The 21,382-nt window shown below is 37.7% G+C and overlaps 1 protein-coding gene and 1 pseudogene across 2 annotated transcripts in view; one reads left to right on the top strand and one right to left on the bottom strand.

The window, feature by feature from the left end:
- GAS2L3 (growth arrest specific 2 like 3) overlaps positions 1-9,618 on the top strand; it is a 33,888-nt gene extending 24,270 nt beyond the window's left edge. For both annotated transcript variants that reach the window (XM_057743266.1, XM_057743267.1), the window contains exons 6-9: positions 293-356; positions 1,054-1,192; positions 3,378-3,485; positions 5,281-9,618. In XM_057743266.1, coding sequence (XP_057599249.1) covers positions 293-356; positions 1,054-1,192; positions 3,378-3,485; positions 5,281-6,612 — 1,643 coding nt within the window. In that variant the 3' untranslated portion in view covers positions 6,613-9,618. The remainder of the gene's footprint in view (positions 1-292; positions 357-1,053; positions 1,193-3,377; positions 3,486-5,280) is intronic.
- Positions 9,619-13,541: 3,923 nt separating this feature from the next.
- Positions 13,542-20,901, bottom strand: LOC130857593 (uncharacterized; annotated as a pseudogene).
- Positions 20,902-21,382: the final 481 nt, after the last annotated feature.

Below are 21,382 nucleotides of genomic sequence, written 5' to 3'. Positions count from 1 at the left end.
CTTCAATAGTATCTTCTGCTGAGAGATCTGAAACATTAATAATTTAATGTTAGTAAGCCCTTAGTTTTTTTAGACTTATAATACTATACAGATAAGGGTATGGTAAATTTTAATCTTCTCGTTAGCCATTTTTTTTTAATTAAAGGAAGATGATAATATGTAGAGAAAATAAAAGTCTTTTCTAAGTCTCCAAATAAGTAACGCTACTGTCTTTCACTTTACTTCTTTCATGCCAGAAATATATTTGCCTGTTTAATTTGCCCCCTAAAATATGTGGTCTTATTTTTCACAGTTTTGCACAAAAATCCAAGACAGGTATATCTTTGTCTTCTTGAAATTGGTCGAATTGTGTCAAGGTATGTATTCCACAATATTTCAGAATTTCAATGTTATAAGCATTTTTTAAGCTGCTTTGTTTTATCTAAAACACTATTTTCTATAAATGAAAATTTTTGGTTGGAATAAAGTAACTTAATTTACTATTTTTTCTTTCTTTTTGTTTCTTTATTAACTTTGTTCTGTTCACGTGAGCCATGTCATGTGTCAACATCTGCCTGCTTGCTCATGTAGCTTGCCTTCATTCAATATTAAACTGTAAAAGTGGGTATTTACATTTTTTTAGGTTAAGAGTAGAGTAAGAGCATGCAATCTTTAAGCAGTTCAAGGCCAGGCAAGTCCTTTGGATGCAAAGAGGGTCTGTTAAGAAGGCTAAGGCCTGGTATCTTCTATACCCAGCCTGACCCCATCTTCACTTATGAGCTGACTTTTTTTTTTAATGAGCTGATTTTGAAAGGTAACTTTAGGGTCCCTGCTTGAATATTGGGAGCATCCAGTAACCCAAATATATATATGCTATGATGCAAAGATGATAATCTGAATTTTTGGCAATCTGTGGGACATTAAAAAACATTTCCAGATGTCCCAGTAAAACAACTGGTAGAAGAAGAGTCATACAAACTTTATTTAAAAATAAAAGATAACCTCTTGTGATACAAATGGAAATACTTGGCTCAGACTTCACTTGTTTGATGAGATCTCATAATTGGTTTTCAGATATGGGGTTGAGCCACCAGTATTAGTAAAACTTGAGAAAGAAATTGAGCTAGAAGAGACCTTACTTAACACTTCTGGGGCTGAAGATTCCATCAGCATTCCAAAATCATGCTGTCAGCATGAAGAGCTGCACGAAGCTGTGAGTAATTGTCACACTTTCTTTCAACTATGATACATCAGAGTCTCAAAGTTTGCCAAAAGTGTTCCTCTTTCATTTTCGTTGTACTTGAAGAGGGAAAAAAAGTAGCATGAATGAAAGTTGCAGTATTATTTATAAGGGTGAAAAATTGGAAGTAATGTAAATATTCTCAGATTGGGCAATAGCTAGGTAAATTAGGATTTATTACCCTACCAGAATAATCATTCTTTGTAATCATTATGAAGACTATATAGCAACAAGAAAAATGTTTATTTTATGAAAAGTATGTATCAAAACGAGGAGAATGAAAATAGTTGATATTAGGATAATTTCTTTAGCTATTTCCTTTAATGTTAAAATGTTAATTATGCAATAGCTAAAACCAGAAGGGAACATTTTTTATTCACAGCACTTCTTTTAGGCTCACAACCTTATTTAGATTGTGGGTTAGTGCTGATTTGTACTGCTGAATATAAGTGGTGTTTGGATATTTTAAACAAAGAAAATAAGTGACCTTTCACACCTACAATCTTGTTATGAACACTAAAAGGAACACATTTCTTTAAATATATATGTGCTATATGAATATATTCAATGTCTACCTATACATATGTGATCTGCTGAGATCTTACAGTCATGTTTGCAATAAGGAACAATTATTATCTGATTCATTATTTCGAGTGCTGTTAAGAAGTATACTACTGCAATTCTGTACACCTAAGAAACTTTAATGGATAGAAAATAATGACTGAAATAATTACCTCCTTTCAAATTACTTTGTTATCTAATTTGTAATGATTCAAGTAATTGTAAATTCTTTACCAAAGTTCAGAATATTTTTAGCCATCTTATGCATGTGGTGTGTGTATGTGTGTATGAATGTGTGTACATATATGTGCACGTATACCCAGACTGTGAATAAGATAAACTTGATTGAATGGCTTATGAAAATCAGCTCTATTTATGATCATGTTATTTTGTGAAAATGATATAGGGAGATAAATGTGGACCCTTCTGATCAGGCCCAGGTGAATCCACATGTGTCCATTTTGGGTAGATAATTAAGACACTCATAAATTTCTGTTAGTACTCAGCTAAATTAGGTGTATCTGGAGAGACTTTCTTTAACATCATGCCTAAGTTCAATTAAGTGAATTTGTTTAGATATACTCTGTGTGACAAGTAGTTGAGAAAAATATACATGGACTTGCTTTTTCAAAAATATAGTTTTAGGAAAACAAAATGGTTTCCATAGTGGCCAATAAGTGACTTTTTTTTTTTTTCAAATCAAACATCTCTCAGCAAATATTTTTGTTTAATCAATTTATTATTTATTTTAATTTCTGTGTTTTAAATAAAGAATTCCTGAATGTTTATTTCAGTTTTTTTACCATTTTTAAGATATTTACTGCAATTAAAAATTCTGTAAACCCCTTGAGGAGTAGAGGTAGGATTTTCTCCTCAACTCTCATCTCCTTAGCAGACTATTGAAACAAAGCAAGTATTTTTAGAAAAATGCCTCTTGAGTTGAAATTTTTAAAATTTACCTAGTCTAGGGTGAATATTGGATTGGCCCAAAAGTTTGTTCAGGTTTTTCCATAAGATGTTACAGAAAAACCCAAACGAACTTTTGGGCCAACCCAATAGATATAAATGTGTCTCTGCCTATTTTAACAGTAACTTTGGAACAAATCTGGATAGTCCTCCATTTATACAGTATTACTTTAGTATAGTGTTAAGGGACAAGTGAAAATTCCTGGTTAAACTTTATCTGACTGGTCGATCTTTGATTTGACAGATGTATTAATCCAAGTCTTAAAACAACTCAAGCTTAGTAATGGACTCATGTTTCCTATGACCTAATGAATGTGTTTTGAATTGACTTCACTGTGTACACATTCACAGACTTTCTCTGGTGATCAGTGAGTACACGACGAGCCTGATTGCACTTGAGCAGAGAGAGAGACTCAGAACTTCCTCACTCTAGCTTTTATTTGATTAGCTAATGTCTAATCTCAATATTTGTCAACAAGTAAAAGAGAAGAGATAATAAATAGTTGAACTGTCTTTAAATTTTTATCTTTGTGTTTGATTTTCCTAGCTATCAAATAACCTTACATTTTAATGTTAAACAAAATAGTTTTTGTCACAAGCACTAAATCTTGTTATTTATTTTTAACCTTAGGTTAAACACATTGCTGAAGACCCTCCTTGTAGTTGTTCTCATCGATTTTCTATTGAGTACTTATCTGAAGGACGGTATCGACTAGGAGATAAAATACTTTTTATAAGAGTAAGTCCACCATTTACATCCTATTTACATTCAGATTTTTTAAAATTAACTTTTATTGGAGTATAGTTGATTTACAGTGTTGTATTAGTTTCTGCCATACAGCAAAGTGAACCAGTTATACATATATCCACTCTTTTTTAGATTCTGTTCCCATATAGGCCATTACAGAGTATTGAGTAGAGTTCCCTGTGCTGTACAGTAGGTCCTTATTAGTTATCTATTTTATATAGAGTGGTGTGTAGATGTCAATCCCAGTCTCCCAATTTATCCCTTCCCCCACCCCATTTAGATCTTGTTTTGAAATTGAGTTTGTTGCTTTACCAGCCTTCTTTTGTTCCACTTGTACTTTTGAAAAAATTGGAATAGAGGATGTTATTAATGGAAGAATTTCACTGTGTAGGAGGAAAAATAGGGAATACTTACTTTCAAGAGTGTATAATGGGTTTAGGTGAACACCCTTAACATAGCAAACAACTAACTACAGGATAGCTAAGACTATTTAGACATTGAATATAATTGGGGGGAAAAAATCTTTGAATACCTCAGGTAACTTATTCCATTTTTCAGATTTCCTAAAAAGAAATAACTTTCTGTCATAAGAAGAAAAAAGCAAAACCAGAACATATAATAAGATTAAATGTCAAGAAGAAGAAAAAGAAATAGAAACATTGCAGTTGATAATAATATAGACTTTGGGTCTTAAGTATGAAGCCTTTTTTTTTCACTGACTCAGCATCAGCATCTATACTAATATGCTAATATACATGCTTTTTTCTTCCTTTGTCCCATCTGCAATCTGCAATTGGTTAATTGTCCCCTTTGCAGATAAGGAAATTGAAGTTTACCTCTTCAGCATTCTGTCCACTTATTGGTGCAAGAGCTGTTTTATTCCCAATTTAGGAATATAATATAAAAGTATATAAAAATATAATTTCACTACCCATATTTTCTTTTATTCCATATATTATCATTAGCTCCCCATACCCTGCGCCACTCACACAGAAACATGTACATGCACTTTCTGTCTTTTAATTAGCTTTTTTTGAGCATTATGATATAGTGATAGTGTGCAGAGTGAGGGATTTAGAGTTAAAATTTGCAGAACAGTCTCATACAATTGTGCAGATTTGCCCGCTGAGTGAATAGGGGCCTGAGGTCCAGCTTGGGCTGCGCTGGCAGACCCTGGATGTATCTCTCTCACAAAAGCATCATTTGGGCTGGACAGCCTGGTGTGTTTGAGGCCAGGCCAAGCTGTGTGATTTGGAACAGTTTCCTTAATCTCTCAGAGCCATAATTTTCTCATCTGCAAAGAACGAGTAATAAATAATATCAAAAATTTTGAAAGATTAAATTGGTATAATACATATGAAAGTAATTTATTAAATTCTAACATAACAAGTTTTGATAGTTTTTATCTTTCTTCTGTAATTATTTTTTTCTTTATCATGAGACTTTTTTTCTCTTCTCCCTCTCCTTTACTCTCTCTTCTCTTTTCTTCCTTCAGTATTCAGTCCTTGCAGTTTTGCATATTAGTAATTTGGATTTTTAGGATACAAGTTATGTGTCAGTATCTTCCTTACAAACTGGAGGATTCTCTGTTGTTAGTTGCATGACCCAATATGAATTAAATTTGTTACTTTAGTAATGCAAGAAAGAGACTGTCAATTTATAGTGAAGCTGTTGGCAAACACACTGAATTTCATAGTCACAAACATCACAGACTATGACTGCTAATGAACCGTAACTGCACCGTACAGTTTTACAGCTTTATTTTTTACTTTCTTTTGGGGGAAAGATGCTTCACGGAAAACATGTCATGGTGCGTGTCGGTGGAGGCTGGGATACTCTTCAAGGATTTTTGCTTAAATATGACCCCTGTCGAATATTACAGTTTGCTACACTGGAACAGAAAATTCTGGCATTTCAGAAAGGAGTTTCTAATGAGAGTGTGCCTGATTCATCCACCAGAACACCTCAGCCTCCCGAAATGAATCCTTTGTCAGCAGTTAGCATGTTTCAGAAACAGAATTCAAAACCTGGCACACCAGTTGGTATTCCAAGGAGCAGAGAGAAGCAGGTACGTGTGCCAGGTGTGTTGCCACCGGCATCTTCCCTGAAAGGAGGTAATCTGGCCTCTGGGTCAGTCCGTTCTAAATTGCCAAATTCTCCAGCAGCGTCCTCTCATCTCAAACTCAGATCTTCAAAGGGCATAACAAAGAAACCACAGGCTCCTTCAAACAATGCATCATCTTCACCTGCTTCTTTAAATCGAGTAGGTGAAAGCAGTTTTTCACCAGCTTTATCAAGAACTGCGCCTTGTGTATCTGAGTCATTGAGAAAGTGTACCTCATCACCCAGTACTCCTAAGGCCAAGCTTATTCCAGCCCAGAAGTCAAGAAATGTGCCTGAATCTATACTTTTGCCGAATAAGTGTCCTGGAAAAACTGAACCAAAGCATTTGAAGCACAAGCATGTGTCTTTCAGGGATCATGCAGTCTCTCCCTCAGCTGCACACTTAGCTTCATCATCAAAGTGTCCAAAGCCACCTGAGGCAAATCTGCACGTAAGGCCTAACCCTTCTTCTTTCCAGTCTCCTGCAAAAGTGACAACATCCGGTTCCAAAACCGTAACCACGGGTCTGGGAACACAGCCTCAGCCACGTGTTGGAGCTCTTCAGGCGGGGGCGATTCCAGCACAGAAACTTAAGTCAGCCTTGAATTTAAACCAGCCACTTTCTGTATCCTCAGTTGCTCCTGCAAAAGCTGCACAGAAATCGAAAGATAAGAATATGGTTTCAGTTGCCAAAAAGCAGCCTCAGAATAAAAGCATGTCCCAGAAGACAGGCCCCAGCTCCTCCAGGTCCCCGGGCCGTACCCCGCTGTCCATTGTGAGTCTTCCCCAGTCTTCTGCCAAAAAACAGCTGGAACCAAAGTCACCACAGACTGCCACCAAGAGCCCGTGCTCAGCCAAAGGGCCTCCCAAAAGTGGCAAAGCCCTGGCCTCAACCAGGAAGCCACCCTTATCTGGCAAGGAGGCAGGCAGTGGGGATAAAACGCCTCCTGCAAAGAAAACGGAAGACGATGATCGTTATTTTGTCATGACTGGAAGTAAGAAACCTAGAAAATAAATATAACTGTCATTCAGAGGAAAGAGAGGGAGTGACTGTGTTAGTTTCACATCTTAAACGTTTCTCTTATTTGTGTTTATCCAGATAGGTTCAGACATTAAGTACAATAAGAGAAAGGTAGAGCTTGGGGTGAGGAGAGGGCTTATCAGAATTCACATGCCTGAATCCACCAGAAGGTACCCTTTGGAGGCGGACAGTGGTAAAGTCACCAGGGGGTTCTTCTTAGCTATAGACATTTATATGATTTTCAGTCCATGACATTTTTGTAATGTCTACCCATTAAAGGAAATGTAAAGTCAAATAACACTACTAGGGTTATAACTATAGTTGCTGTATTTTGAATATGTGTTAAACATGGAGGTTGTTACCTGCTGATAGAAACAGAGGTGCTCTTAATATGTTATTGCATTTTAGTTTAAAAGCAACGGTTTGGCACTTGCCTTACAGAAGGCACCTAATTTAGTTTCCTGATCAGGATTGCCTGATGAAACAATACTAAGTACTGATGGCTGCTGCTCATCAGCTTGCTGTTACCCTGGGTTTGGTAGAATTGTTATTACTTACAATTTTTTTTAAGCTTTCCAAATCAGAAGGAACTGATTTTTTGATTGACTTATATTAACATTGGTAATATTTTGTTACCAATATTTTTGGTAAAAAAATAAAACAAATTAAGTTATTTAAATATAAATAGAAATTTGGAAAAGAATTTTTTCACATATTATTTATAAGAACTTAAACCTTATATTTTAGATGATCATTGTGCAATGTGAAAGGGGAAACTATTTCGTAGCTTTCAGCATATTAGAAATATTTTTTAATGTTATTTTCTTTGAGTGCTGATATCAATTTTTACATTAAAATAATGTTTAACGTCAGAATGATGTTTTAACAATCTTAAAATTAAGGTGATATTAAAGAATATTAAATTGGTGCTGCATAAAAAATTGTATCATGTGATTGTCATTTTCCTTTAGCACAATAATACCAGTTTTAATTAGTTTTCCAATTATTTTAATTTTCTTTAATAAAGTCATGCTGCTGTCAATTTCCCAATGGCAAGTGGACAGTGTATATGCAGCATTTTCTGTTCTGTAGGCAGATTCTCCGAGGAATTTACCCAGATCATGTAATGACTACATAGACTCCATCAATATAAGATGATATTTGTAAATAATATTTTTTTAAGAGATTGTGACTATTTGAAAAATTATTAATGTACTTTCAGAAGTTTTAGGGATGTGTTTAATAACTTCACAGTATTATCAGCTATCACAGGTTATTATATTCTGTATTGACGTTTGTGTTTCCCTACGTTAAACTAAAACATGTTTTCTAAAGAAAAATAATGCGGGACTTTGTAGGTGGCGCAGTGTTTAAGAATCCGCCTGCCAGTGCAGGGGACACAGGTTCGATCTCTGCTCCAGGAAGATCCCACATGCCGTGGAGCAACTAAACCCGTGTGCCACAACTATTGAGCCTGTGCTCTAGAGCCCGTGAGCCACAACTATTGAGCCCGTGTGCCGCAACTACTGAAGCCCACGTGCCTAGAGCCCGTGCTCCACAACAAGAGAAGCCACTGCAATGAGAAGCCCACACACCACAACGAAGAGTAGCCCCTGCTCACCACAACTAGAGAAAGCCCATGTGCAACAACAAAGGCCCAATGCAGCCAATAAATAAATAAATAAATAAATTTATTAAAAAAAAAGAAAAATAATAGTTCACACAAATGTGCAATCATAGAATAAGCATCTTAAGCTGACTGCTAATTCTTCTGGATTATAAACCAAGAAACCTCTGTGTAAAACCAAGCTATTTTTTGTCTGAGAAATACAGTTAAGATCCAAGCTATATGCAGGCTGGTTTTTGAAATAGTTGATGCTTCTCTTCTTAAAAGAGACAGTCACCAAATATTTAGTTTATCTCCACTATTGATCTGGGCATTGAAGGAGATAATATTTACATCTTTGGAAAGTGAAGTCAGTGTTCAAGAAGTACTAAAACTTTACATTTTTAGTGATAAATATTTAATGCATCTTTCAAAGAGGAAGAATTTTACCTTTAAGAAGGAATTTATTCCTTTGTAAGGCCAAACAATACCTCTGTATCAGTAACTTCAGGAATAAAAGTATCATCTGGCAATTCCAAGAACTGGGTGTTTTTTGAAAAATTGTAGGTTAATTCATAAATAGCCCTATCTTCATCAGGCTACTGATAGTAGGAATTTCCAATTCCTATAATTCTGTTTTCATTTCACACTTTGATACAGTGAGAATATTCTTGAAATACTCATTTTATCCAGTATTCTTGATCAGGGAATTTCTCCAATTATTGGATAAATTTTTATTTATATATAGCTTAATCTTCCAAAAGAAAGTTTTTTTTAAAAAGTAAGCAATGACCGAAAGATACTTTCTTCAAATATATTTTGAAATGCTCTTAAAGACCTAGTGTTTCTAATTGTTTTTGCAATTTTAAAAATACATTATTGCAGTTGGAAAGAAATTTTCATTTCTTCTTAACAATAGTGCAAGATTTTTAAAGCTTCTTTTTAATATTTAATAAAATGAATATTAAGCTTAAATTACTGAAGTAACTGAAGAAGAAATAATGTGTACTTTCAAGAAAGAATAAAATGTTTTTATTTTTCATTACTGTAATTTGTTAACCTGACAAACATATCAAATTAATCTTCAGAGGAAAATGAAATGCTGGTTTTTTTTGCATTGTTTGAGTTTACAGTAGGTGTTTAAGGCTTATTTCTTCAAAATGCTTTGATGAATTAGATGATCTCTAACTTTCCTCTCCACACTGAGTTTACAGTTCTTAATGGATAAGGGAAATTTTTTGAGAAAAAAATTACTGTTCCTTCTGCAGTGTATATCTGATATAAAAATCTATTACTTCTTTAAAAGGCTTCAGTAACAAGTTGTCATGATATAGTCTTATATCCAGGTTTACATACTGACTCCATTTGAATCCAAGTTTGTGTATATTTTCTTGTGCCAGAAATGTTTGTATGAGATTTTAACTTATATTTTCTCAAGTATTAAAATTTAAACATATATACCAAGTCCTCAATTTATTTTTCTGTGTGTTCTGAATACATTCTGATCACTTGGTTCATGTGAGAAATTACATATATGAAGCATTCATAATTTGAGAATAGTTTTAATTTTATTGTTATTTAAAATGCCCTTCTGATACTTGTGGAATTTATTTCACTGATTCCAGGAGATTACCATGTTTTGCCATTAAGTAACAGTAATTGTTCCCCAAGTTGCTGTATCTGCTAGAATTTTGTCTCAGTAAGGCTAGACTCATATTTAATAATCTCTGATAACAGAAATAATTTATCAGTTATTAAAGCAGAATTCTATAGATCGCACAATTGTGTTCACAGGCTACTGACACTAGGAATTTCCGATTTCTGTAATTCTGTTTTAATTTCACACTTTGATACAGTGAGAATATTCTTGAAATATTCATTTTATCCAATATTCAGGATAGGAGCAATTATAAAAAAGTTAATTAATGTTAGTATGTATCCTGTGATATTTTCAAATAAAAACAAAAAAATACCACTTAGACAAAATCAAAATTTTTATTACATTTTCCTAATCATTTGTGAATGTATAAATTTTAAACAAGTTCATTTTATGAAATTTTGGGGAATATCAGGAAAATATTAATGAAATACTTGTCAGTAAATCTGAAAATATAGACATTTTATTAAATTAGCTATTTTCTTATAAATATACTGTTTTGTTCTTGTAGAAAAACAGAATATGACTTGATCTAGAAAAAATAATACAGGCAAAGATTTAGCTATAAGGACGTTAATCATAGCACATCATTAATATTGGTATGACCATAAAATAGAATACCATACAGACATTAAAAAATGATGTAGGCATTGATTTATCTTTTTTGTTTTTTTTAAACCTGGTTTATTTATTTTCCTGTAGCTTGCATCACAAAGTTTATTTCAGTAGTCACTTAAAACTAAATTTCTGAATACTCACGTTGTATAGAAATATCCCAGGAGTCCTTTCTGGCTTGAGCAAGACTTTTATACCAGTTGATGAGTCATAGTGATAAGTTCTTGAAGTTGGTTGTGGCTGTAGACAGTTTGCATTTCTGAATATGATGACACCATTTTAAATTAGTCACAGCCACATGAGGATAATTCACTAATTTAAAAAATGCTCAGCAAACACTTGTGATTTATCTTAAATATGTATGGTGATGAAGTGATTTGTTTTGAGAGAGGGCAGTGATAAAACATTAATATATAATATTTCTTAATTGTCTGTGTTCTCCCAGGCACAGTACTTATTACATGTGTGGGCACATAGTGTGTGTTATCTCTTACAATTAACCTCTTGTGGCTGGTCTTTTAGGGTTTCGTATAATGCATTTTATTTAATATGACTTAGGTAATAAGTAATTACTTAAATTACTTTTGGTAAATTATTTCAGAAATTATCATATTGGAATGAATGAATTTAATAGAATGGATTCATGTTGGGTATGACTGTTGAGGACCTCTAGTGGTCAAATGTGGCAGTGTTGAAACATGTATCTACTCAAATCACCATTAACTAAAACCTATTGAGTCATAGGAGATAGAAAGAAGAAGACAGTCATCACATTCAAGAAACTTGGGTTTATATAGCACTGTGCACCTCACAGAACACTTTAAATTACATTAACATCCAGGCTTCTGAACAATACCGTGAGATAGTATTATTATCTTCTTTAGAATATAAACACCGTAAAGACAGGAATTGCATCTGTTTCGCTCCAAACGCCTAAATCAATGCCTGGCACATAGTAGGCATTCAGTAAATATTTGTTAATAAATAAATGGATGAACTCTCTTTTTGTAGATGAGGAAAATAAGGCTCAAGATAATCGATAGTAAATATAAAAATACCTAGTAGGATTAATTGAATTTTATTTAAAAGATAAATTTATTTTCACCTATTTATACTTTTACACAAACTTGATCTGCTTTTTGTGTTAATGTGATAAAATAGGACTTAGATGGCTTCTTTTTAATAATCCACGGGAATATCACATCCTGCTTTTTCTTTACTTCTTCTGAGAAAAATCTTGATTTAATCGTTTTTGAATTACCCTTTATTCTAAATATTCTAAGCTTGAATAGATTTAGAGATTAGAGTATTCTTACATTTTTAGGTTAATATTTATAAAGCCCTTAACTATGTTCAAAGCATTGTTCGTGGAATAATCAATTATTGTATTCAACCCTCAGGACAATGTGATGAAGTAGAGGTGCTCTGTAAGTATTTGCTGGGTGAATGAATGAGAAAATAATAAGTTAAAGCTAGCACAACATACTTATATTAGCAATTAAAATCAATTTCTTGCTAGTGCAATGGAACTAAGTACTGGTAAAAGGTACTACTTGCAGGTGGCCCTAGAATCTCCATTTTAAAAAACATTTAAAAATAAGTTATTGTCCTTTGAGTGAACAGGATTCATATGCTTCTTCCAAGAGGAATAAATAGATTTAAATTTCTCTCACACAGCCCCAAAAAGGTGATACAAAGTTGTGTCATGTAGATCCCTTCAGTAATTCACTGCACCATGCTAGGAGCTCGGGACCCCGGTAAACAGCTGTGGAAGAAGAGGCCAGGCTGTGCTGTGTGTGTATTGGAAGAGGAGTGGAATGCGACATTTTTCATTTCAACCCCAAGCCCTGAGGTAAAATGAAGCAAGTGCCTTTAAACAGCAATTTGCGGTAGTTTCCATTTATCTTAAGCATAGGCAAAAATAATTTTTGAAGTTCAGGAAATCCCAGGTCTCCTTAAAGATTAAAAAAAACAACACTGCTGAGAATGACAGCCTTTGAAATCAGTGAAGTTCAAAGGGTAAGTTAAGCAGGGAGAATGGTCTAAAGAGGCTACTCTAGCAGGAGCTGAGATGTGCTCTTCTGACTTTACCCACTGCTTTCCCCATCCCAGCCCTTCGCCAGCCTCACAGTTACCCTCCATGTCACTCCTTAAACATCACTCAGAAGCTTCCAGACCCTCCGAGCCTGGGTTGGATGCCTCTGTACTTCCTGCCTTACTATTCGTCTGTCACTGCATTGCCACCTAACACTACTTTTCTATTGACTTATCTAAATCCCTCACCAAACCTGGCGTGGGGGGGAACCTCCATGTCTCACTTGTTCACGACTGCATCTCCTGCATTTAATGCCTGCGTTTAATGTCTAAATGTTTGTGTAAAAAAGGAAGGAGGGAAGGAAATATCCTTTTACCGATGGAAAGAAACATCAGTTTGTGCAAAGGGAACCTCTAGTTTAATATTTTTGGTCCACCTACTGTGAGAGGATTTTTTCCTGAGGAAATTTCATGGTAGAGTTTGAAGAAGCCTGCAGATATGACGTGCTTATTTCTGGAGGGGAGAGGGGAAGAGGGCAGTAATAAGGGAGGCCTTGAAGTTATGGATTTCTTCTGTTACATTAAACAACAGGGAATGCTGCACTTTTTTTTTTCTTTCATAACTGAGATTTTATTGGTTGTTTTGAGGATCAGTACACAGATATTTCAATTTGTAGACAATTCTTAACATAGGTACCAAAAAATCTAAAAAATCATGTAGTTGTGATTCTTTTCTGAAGTTATTCCAGTGACTTTCCAGCTTAAAATTTGGAGGCAAATTTTCCTTAACAGGATATCAAGTACCAATATCTTCAAATATTGATATGCTGTTACATCTGAAGTCCCACTAATTCACAATTTAATATCATATACACTACACACTCCAATTGTCAATCGTTCACAGCACATTAACAAAGTTACTAGAAGAACTGGACTACCACAACGAAAGATGTTACAGGGTGCACAAAATTCTGACCAGGAGAGCCGAGATCAAGGAGTGAGTAATTTGCTTTAGGAAACAATTCTACCAAAAACAGAGGAGCAATTTAAAGTGTTCAAGCCATTAAATGCACAACTGACTCCAAACTGCCGTTTAGTATGCTTTGTATTATAGGATATAAAAGCTACCCCCCATCTATGGAATGTTAAGCTGACACCCAAGACAATCAAAGCCTCCCATATTCAATATCCCACTATCTTCTGGTTGTACCAAAAAATAAACAACCAGCAAATGATTTCACCTCTTAAAAAAAAGCATTTATACTTAAAGAATGGGATGAGGTGGGATTCCCTCCTTATTTTTAAAAATGTTTCTAGAGCTACTAAAAAACTTGCATTTACAAAATAGTTGATAAAAATATTCCTCTGGATTGTACAAGAAGGGAGACAGGGACCACTGATAGGACCAGGTGTGTGATATTAATCCCACTTGGCTTCTTTCTTTCCTCCTCCATCAGAGGCTGGGCTCTCCTCGTTTTTAGTTTCTCCGTTTTCTGCAGGTAAGTCTTCTTTAGTCTCCTGGTTAGCCACTTCGGCCCGTTTTCCCTTTGCTCCCCTTTTCCCTTTTGTTTGCACTTTTTTGTCTGAAGAGTTATCCTTTCCTGCCGCCTTTTTTAGCTTCGTCTCCACTTCTGCGGGAGCCGGTTTAGCTGACAACCTCGCCGATCTCCTCCTGGGCTTCCTCTTGGGCATGGTGGCGGCGGGGCGGGCGCGTGCCCGGTGCCTGCGGGCCGCGCGCGCCGAGAGCCTTCGCGCAGCTGGGCTGTCTGGCCGCTGCCGCTCCTCCCGCCGCCCGAGCCGCTGGGACCCGCGGCGGGGGCGGTGGGAGAACCGGATGGAACCGGATTGGGAGCCCGCCCCCTGCTCCCCCCGGCGCCCCCCGGCCGCGGGCTCCCCCCGGAATGCTGCACTTTTACAGAAGAAAAATGTTAGGAACTTCCCAGCTTACTATCCAGGTTTTTGTTTTAAAATATTTATTTTGGGGGTTGTGAGACGATACTCAGGGCATAATGTATAGACTTAGATTATCAAGGGTCCTGCTACTACCTAATCCAGTCCTCACATTGAACACGTGAGGAAACCCAGGCCAGGGAGTTTGTCGATAGACCCTGTTAGCTACGGAATTCACACCAACCTGTGAGCAGCAGAGTGAAGTCAAGGCAGTGGTCCCAGGGGCCCATGTGAATCACCCCAATTGCTGGCCACTTCAGTGGGTCCTAAATGCATTGGGTCTAGCCCAGCAGATTCCTTCTATTACCTGCATTGATGATATTCCAAAACAATCTACTCAACCACAAGGTAGTGAAACACCAACTCATTCATTTGCTCATTTAGCAAACAGTTTTTCTTTGAGTGCCTCTGTGGCAGACACTAAGCTAAGTGCTAGGGATACCATGGTAAGACCGGTCACTGCTCTCCAGGAAATGACAGTCTTCATTCAAGTGGTTAAAAAAAAAAAGTATGATGTAGTTTTTGACTGTAACCCACTCAGTTTTTTCTGGGATAAGATACCTTGGTGAGAACAGCCTGTCTTCTCATATTGCTTCGGATCAGGAGCCCATAGGAAAAAAGTGAAAAACTGGTATTTGTATCGGAGCCTCAAGAACAGGAGTCATTCACCACCAATTGTTACTCAGAGAATAGAGCAGAAAGAGTCAAGTCCTAAACAAGGGACTGGAAACAGAAAGAAATCTGAGCTTTCTCTGGATAAGCCATCAAGAAGCACACATCTCTAATACAAGGAGGCTCTTCTAAGTCCATAGAAGGTTCCCTGTGACAGTGGGGATTGATTCCCGCCCTGCCCCCTCCACAAACTCCACCTGGGCCTTCACAAGTGTGCCGCAGATGGAGGTGGGATCTCAAACCAGCTGCCTGTGGGCAGGCTGGTCTCCCTCCAGCCACCTCAATTATGTCAGAGGAACACCGTTTTGAGCATACAATCCCTGTGATTTGACATCTCAGTGCCTCCTCCTGCTGCCCCAGCAGATGGCAGGAAACTTGTCCTGTAGGATGCACTGCTATGACTCACTGAACAGCACCTTCTGGGCCTCTGCAGCATCTTCCTGACTGGCCTGTAGCACCAAGGGACCCACAGGTCTCCTGGGAAGACCTGGTGTGGTAGGTCAGCTCTTTTGATTACAAGAAACAGTTTCACTTCCGTTTTCTTTAGTACTGGGTTGTTTTATGGATACACAGAACCTAAAGGATGATAGGACTCTGGCAGCAACCCACAAATATCTGTGCAGCGAGCCTCACAGAAATTGGAACGGGAGTCGTTGAGAAGCATAGGGAGCTCTGGAGACAGGTAATCTCATCTCCCTTCTGCAGCCTGAGTTCCCCGCCTTCACTCTGGTGCTCTGCCGGGGACATGCTCTAGCCAGCCTCCAAGCTTCTGCTCCTGCTTGTGTGTTTTCTTGCATCTTCTCTGAAATAACCCAACCAGCCAACCAACCAACCAAAAACTACCTGATACCATTTATCAGTTCAGCCTCAAGAGAGAATCTGATTGGTTTACTTTGTTACCATTGTTCTGTTTTGGGCAATTCTTTGCTCCAGGCCACTGCACAGGTCAACCAATGAATAGGCTGCCTTCCATATACCCATCCCTCTTGATCAACCAGTGTGGTGAACAGATAGGTCTTGTGGTCTAGAGCATGGCTACCCTGATGCAAGGAATAGCTTGGTTCACTTGTCTTAGCAGAAGCTATAGCCAGTTTTTCTCAAAAGCCTGGGCATGACTGATTTGTCCTGTTCCCTTGGTAAACAAGCCCAGAGTTGGGTTGAATTTGGTCTGAGCTACCTAGGAAGGTCTCTTTGCGTCAAGGAGCCTTCACTTTCCAGCGCTGACCTTTTCTTTCAAGGTTATTGAGTCCAGTATGATATAGATGTGTCCCCTGGGTCCTCCCAAATCTAAATCTGCACTTGATGGCTGGAAATGCTCAAATACATGGATGTTTCTGAGGATGAGTATAAATACTGTTCAAGTCAGCAAGGTTTGTTTTATCCCTAGATCCTGGGGACTCACCAGCTTTCCCTGAATTGGCCCACTCTGGGATCTTCCAAAGCCCATTTCTGAGTGGGAGAGAATATTCTAGACCCTCACTTCTCAATTCCTAGAGAAGCCACTCCAGCCCTTACACTACAGTGTCAAAACAAGCAATTGATGTAATCACTTTGTTAAAACTGTCAAAGCAGTGCTTGGGAATCATGTTAAAAAACCACAACAGATTGGTTGACTTTTTCTGTTCGTGGTTTTGGTGTTTTGTAGACACCATCTGAGATGCCCAGAATGTATTTTATCAGCCAGAATCATTTCTATCCCTGAAATTCTTTCCCAACAAGATTTTCAGTGACTCTTAGAAAGTGTTCAAGGGCTTTTATACCTGTGCTGGTCTTTGTTTTTTCCTAAGAAATTCCTATTAGATGAAATGGCACAGCTATATAAGATAAATTAAGATTGATTTTTATTTAATAACACTAGTTTTGAAGCTGATAGAGATGTTAAGTATGTTCATCACTGCCTGTTTGCCTCCTTGGAGAGCAGAACTTTGTTGTTCCTTACAATTCTTCCTTGTTTAAGTGATTGCAGAATAAAAAAAAAAAGCTATTAGTAGATTTCACTACCATATTTAGAGCTTTATCCTAAAACCTGAAGGAGTTCTAAAATCATACTTAAATAGAACTCCCTTTGTGCCAGATGCTGTTCTAAATGCTTTATATGTAGTAACTCATGTAATTTTTATTAAAAATTAATAGGTGGATTCTGTTACTATCCCCATTTTATAGATGAGAAAACTGAGGCACTGAGGAGATGTTTCTTCCATTCCTCTGTGTGTTAAATTAGAAGGCCTGACACAATCATCTGAGCAAATACTTGACCATCAGCTCTTTAGCTTTCTCCAGAAATGATTCACTGGCCAGAGAAGGGTGCTGGTCACAGATCACCTGTCACAAGTGTCCCCTAGTTAGGTGTGCTGGCCATGTATCCAGTGTGTCTGATCTGTGGTATACTGGTGTGCACAGGAGTAACATAGCCCTTGGCCTCCTCCAGAGCCAAGGCTAACCAACTGTACCCTTCCTTACATCCAATTTCTCTCTTTTCCCCAGCCTTTCCCCCTTAATCCTACAAACATGCTCAAGGCTCTGATCACATTTTCTCTCTTCTTTTCCTCCCACATCCCAAAGTGGCCCACCACATGTTGATCAGGGTGGGCTAGGCTTTACTGCAGGAAAGAAAACACTCTTCATGGCTTATAGCAACAAGGTTACTTCTCAGTCATGCTAGATATCCATCGGGGCCATCTAGAGCTCTGGTCATCCTAGTTGCTTGGGGACCAGGCTGATGAAAGCTACATCTTGACAAACACTTAAATGATTACCGTGGCAGGGAGGAGGGGTGTGGGAATGACCTCATGAAGCAATTCTGATTTTTCTCATGATTCTCTGGTCCCTCACTCCTGTGTTCTGACTTGTGTTCCCTCTCTGCCCTTTCCATGTAGCTACTCCCTAAGGACCATTCATTCCTTGTCCCTCTTCTAACAAAAATGTATTTCGCTCCCTCCCTCCCTCCTTTCCTTCCTTCCTTCCTTCCTGTTCTGTGTAAATGATTTCCAGATCTTTATTTTCAGCCCAATTTCCCTGCGTCCCACTTCCTCTGTCAGTAGCTATCAGCCTTCTCCCATCACTACCTCAAAATCTCTTACCTAAAAAGAAACTTTCCATCTCCACCAAATCGTCTCTTCCTCCTGACTCCCCTATTCCTGTTGACATTGCTTCGTCTCCTCACATTGAAACTTTCAAATAATTTTAGAATGTCTCAAATCCATCCCCCTCCCTGTGATACTGCCCAAGTTCACAGCCTTCTCACCTCTCTCCTGGAAGACAATAGCCTCCCAATAGCTCTGACCACACTTTCAGCCTCTCTGCATGGCTCAAGGCTGCACATTGTACAGCTCTAGGAGCACCACTCATGATGTAATCTAGGTCAATGGAGCCCCCTGGGGTTGTGCAGTGGCCCTGCAGGCACACACTGAGTCCACAGTAATCTGCCTGCAGCTCAACTTGAATCCTGACACACCACTGCTCAAAAACCTTCCTGGGCTTCCATTCCAACTTGCATAGAGGCCAAATGCCTTGGCTCTATACCCCCACAGGTCCTGATGGGAGTCACCCTCTCTTCTGTCTCCTACACCAAACAGCATTTTCTACCCTGCATTATAGTGATTTAAGAATAGTTTTTCTTTTACCTACTCTATGAGTGAGAAGGTAAATTAATTGAGGGATTAAATTAATAAAGACTATTTGTTGCTAATGGTGGAGAAACTTAAGCCCTTTGGCTTAAGTTTTAAAAGAGAATATCTTGGCTCACATAAATGAAAATTGCAGAGGGTGTGTCTTACTGCTTCAGGAATAGCAGGATGCAAGGCTCAGCAGAGATCCTCGGGACTCCTTCCCTCTCTTCCCACCTCAGGAAGCTGAAACCACAGCAGGCCTGTCTGGCGGGAGCTACAGCCAAGGAGGAGAGGCAGATGCCGCCAGAGATGCTGCCTGCTGCACTGAGAGGAGGAGGAACGCTCCAGCTTCCCCCTTCTCCTGTCCTCTAGTGGCCCACTGCTGCCTTCCACTGGCTGACCCCGGAGTCTAGGAAACTCAGCCTGAAGGGGAAAGGAAGGTGGTGGGTTTGAGAGCAAATAGGTGAGCCACCAGCACAAGTACCTCACTCAAAGTCACACAGCAGTAAGTTGTTGGAGCCTGTCTTGAGCTGTAGCTGAAGCTCTGAATCCTGCCACCCCTGCTGCAGCCAGTACAAAAGAGTATTCCAGCTGGAGGCATCTGCGTGAGCAAAGGTAGCATATTCTGGAACATGTATGGAAATAGCAGAGGGGTCCCTGGGCTGCAGTGTAAGGTGATTGCAGAGGAACAGCGGGGAATAGGATCCATGCTGCATAAAGTCTGAAGGCCTGGCTCAAGAATGTGGCCTTGGTTCAGGAAGCAAAAGGAAAGTTATCAGAGGAAAAGAAAGAGTTAAGGTAATTTATTTATAGCTATAACGATGTCAGAGAGAGGAAGGAAATGCTTGGCCTCTCTTCAGACAAAATCAAGACACAGTGAAATAATTCTCAAGAATAAAAATTACGAACATGATAAAGAGTTGCTTTTTTCCTAATTTTTGTATAGTTGCCATCTTTGATACTGATAATAGAAATTAGGAAATCAAAAGCAATAAAAACAAAAACAAACAAGTGGGACTACATCAAACTAAAAACTGTACAGCAAAGGAAACCATTAACAAAATGAAAAGGCGACCAATTGAATGGAAGAAAATATTTGCAAATCATATATTTGATAAGGGGTTAACAGCCAAAATATATGAAGAATTCATATAACTCAATAGCAAAAAAACAATCCAATTAAAAAATGAGAAGATCTGAATAGACATTTCTCCAAAGAAGACATGCAGATGGCCAACAGACACATGAAAAGATGCTCAACATCACTAATCATCAGGGAAATGCAAATCAAGATCACGATGAGATATCATCTCATACCTGTTAGAATGGCTATTATCAAAAAGACAAGAAATAAGTGTCGGCCAGAATGTGGAGGAAAGGGAACTCTTGTACATGGTTGGTGGGTATGTAAGTTGGCGTAGCCACTATGGAAAACAGTATGGAGGTTCCTCAAAAAATTAAAAATAGAGTTACCATATTATCCAGCAATTCTATTTCTGGGTATATAACTGAAAAAAAAATGAAAGCACTAACTTGAAAAGATATATTCACCTCAACTTTCACAGCAGCATTATTTATCATAGCTAATATATGGAAGTAACCTAAGTGCCCAACAATGGATGACTGGATAAAGAAAGTGCCATGTATATATATGATTTATAATTAAGGAATATTATTCAGCCATAAAATAGATGGAAATCTTGCCATTTGCAACAACATGGATCAATCTTGAGGGCATTATAATATGTGAAATATGTCAGACAGAAAGACAAATACTATCTGATCTCTCTTATAGATGGAATCTAAGAAAACAAAGCAACCCCCCCCCAAAAGAAAAAATGAGTCTCTGCTCTCTTTGCAGTACCTAACAAAGTACTTAGCACCTAACAGATGCTCAATAAATATTTGTAGAAAATATGAATTTAAAAAAAGACACTGTGGTAATGGTAGAGCAATGAAGTAGAACAGAGAATTTAGAAATAGATCCACACAAATACACCCAATTAATCTGAGACAAAAGTGAAAAGGAAATGCAATGGAGGAGAGACAGACAGCTTTTTATCAAGTGGATTTATAAATTGTAGTATATTCTTAAAATTGAATAGTACAACAGTAATAACTACTGCTACATACAACAACATAATGAATCCTACAAATACGATTGTCAAAAGCAGCCATATATGAGAGCATAATAACAAAAAATAGGAGTGAACATTCAGTTACTCAAGTGAGGACCTACTATGAGCTGGGCACTGAGTCAGGGCTTTAGAGCATGCCAACACGAATCATTTGTTGGGCTCTTTTAATGTTTCCCTTTCCTTTTGAAGTTGCAGGAGAACACCCCATGTAATGACCTTTGATCTGAAAAGAGTACACAAAATGATTGTTCACTTTGTTCTCATTTTGTGGTTTTAAATCTCAAGGTCATATGCTCTGGCTGGCTTTATTTGAAGTTAAATGGCTTGACCTCGCTTGCAAATGATATTGATGGAATGTGCACAAAAAAAGAAATGTCAGCTAAGGAGGAAAATGCCTCTGGATGAGGGCAGTAAACTGGGAGATTTTATTTCTTTTTTTTTAAGAAGTATTTATTTATTAATTTATTTATTTGGCTGCACCAGG

Source organism: Hippopotamus amphibius, chromosome 7, assembly GCF_030028045.1.
Source record: "Hippopotamus amphibius kiboko isolate mHipAmp2 chromosome 7, mHipAmp2.hap2, whole genome shotgun sequence".
Lineage (NCBI taxonomy): Eukaryota > Metazoa > Chordata > Mammalia > Artiodactyla > Hippopotamidae > Hippopotamus > Hippopotamus amphibius.
This window is presented reverse-complemented; position numbering and strand designations above follow the sequence as displayed.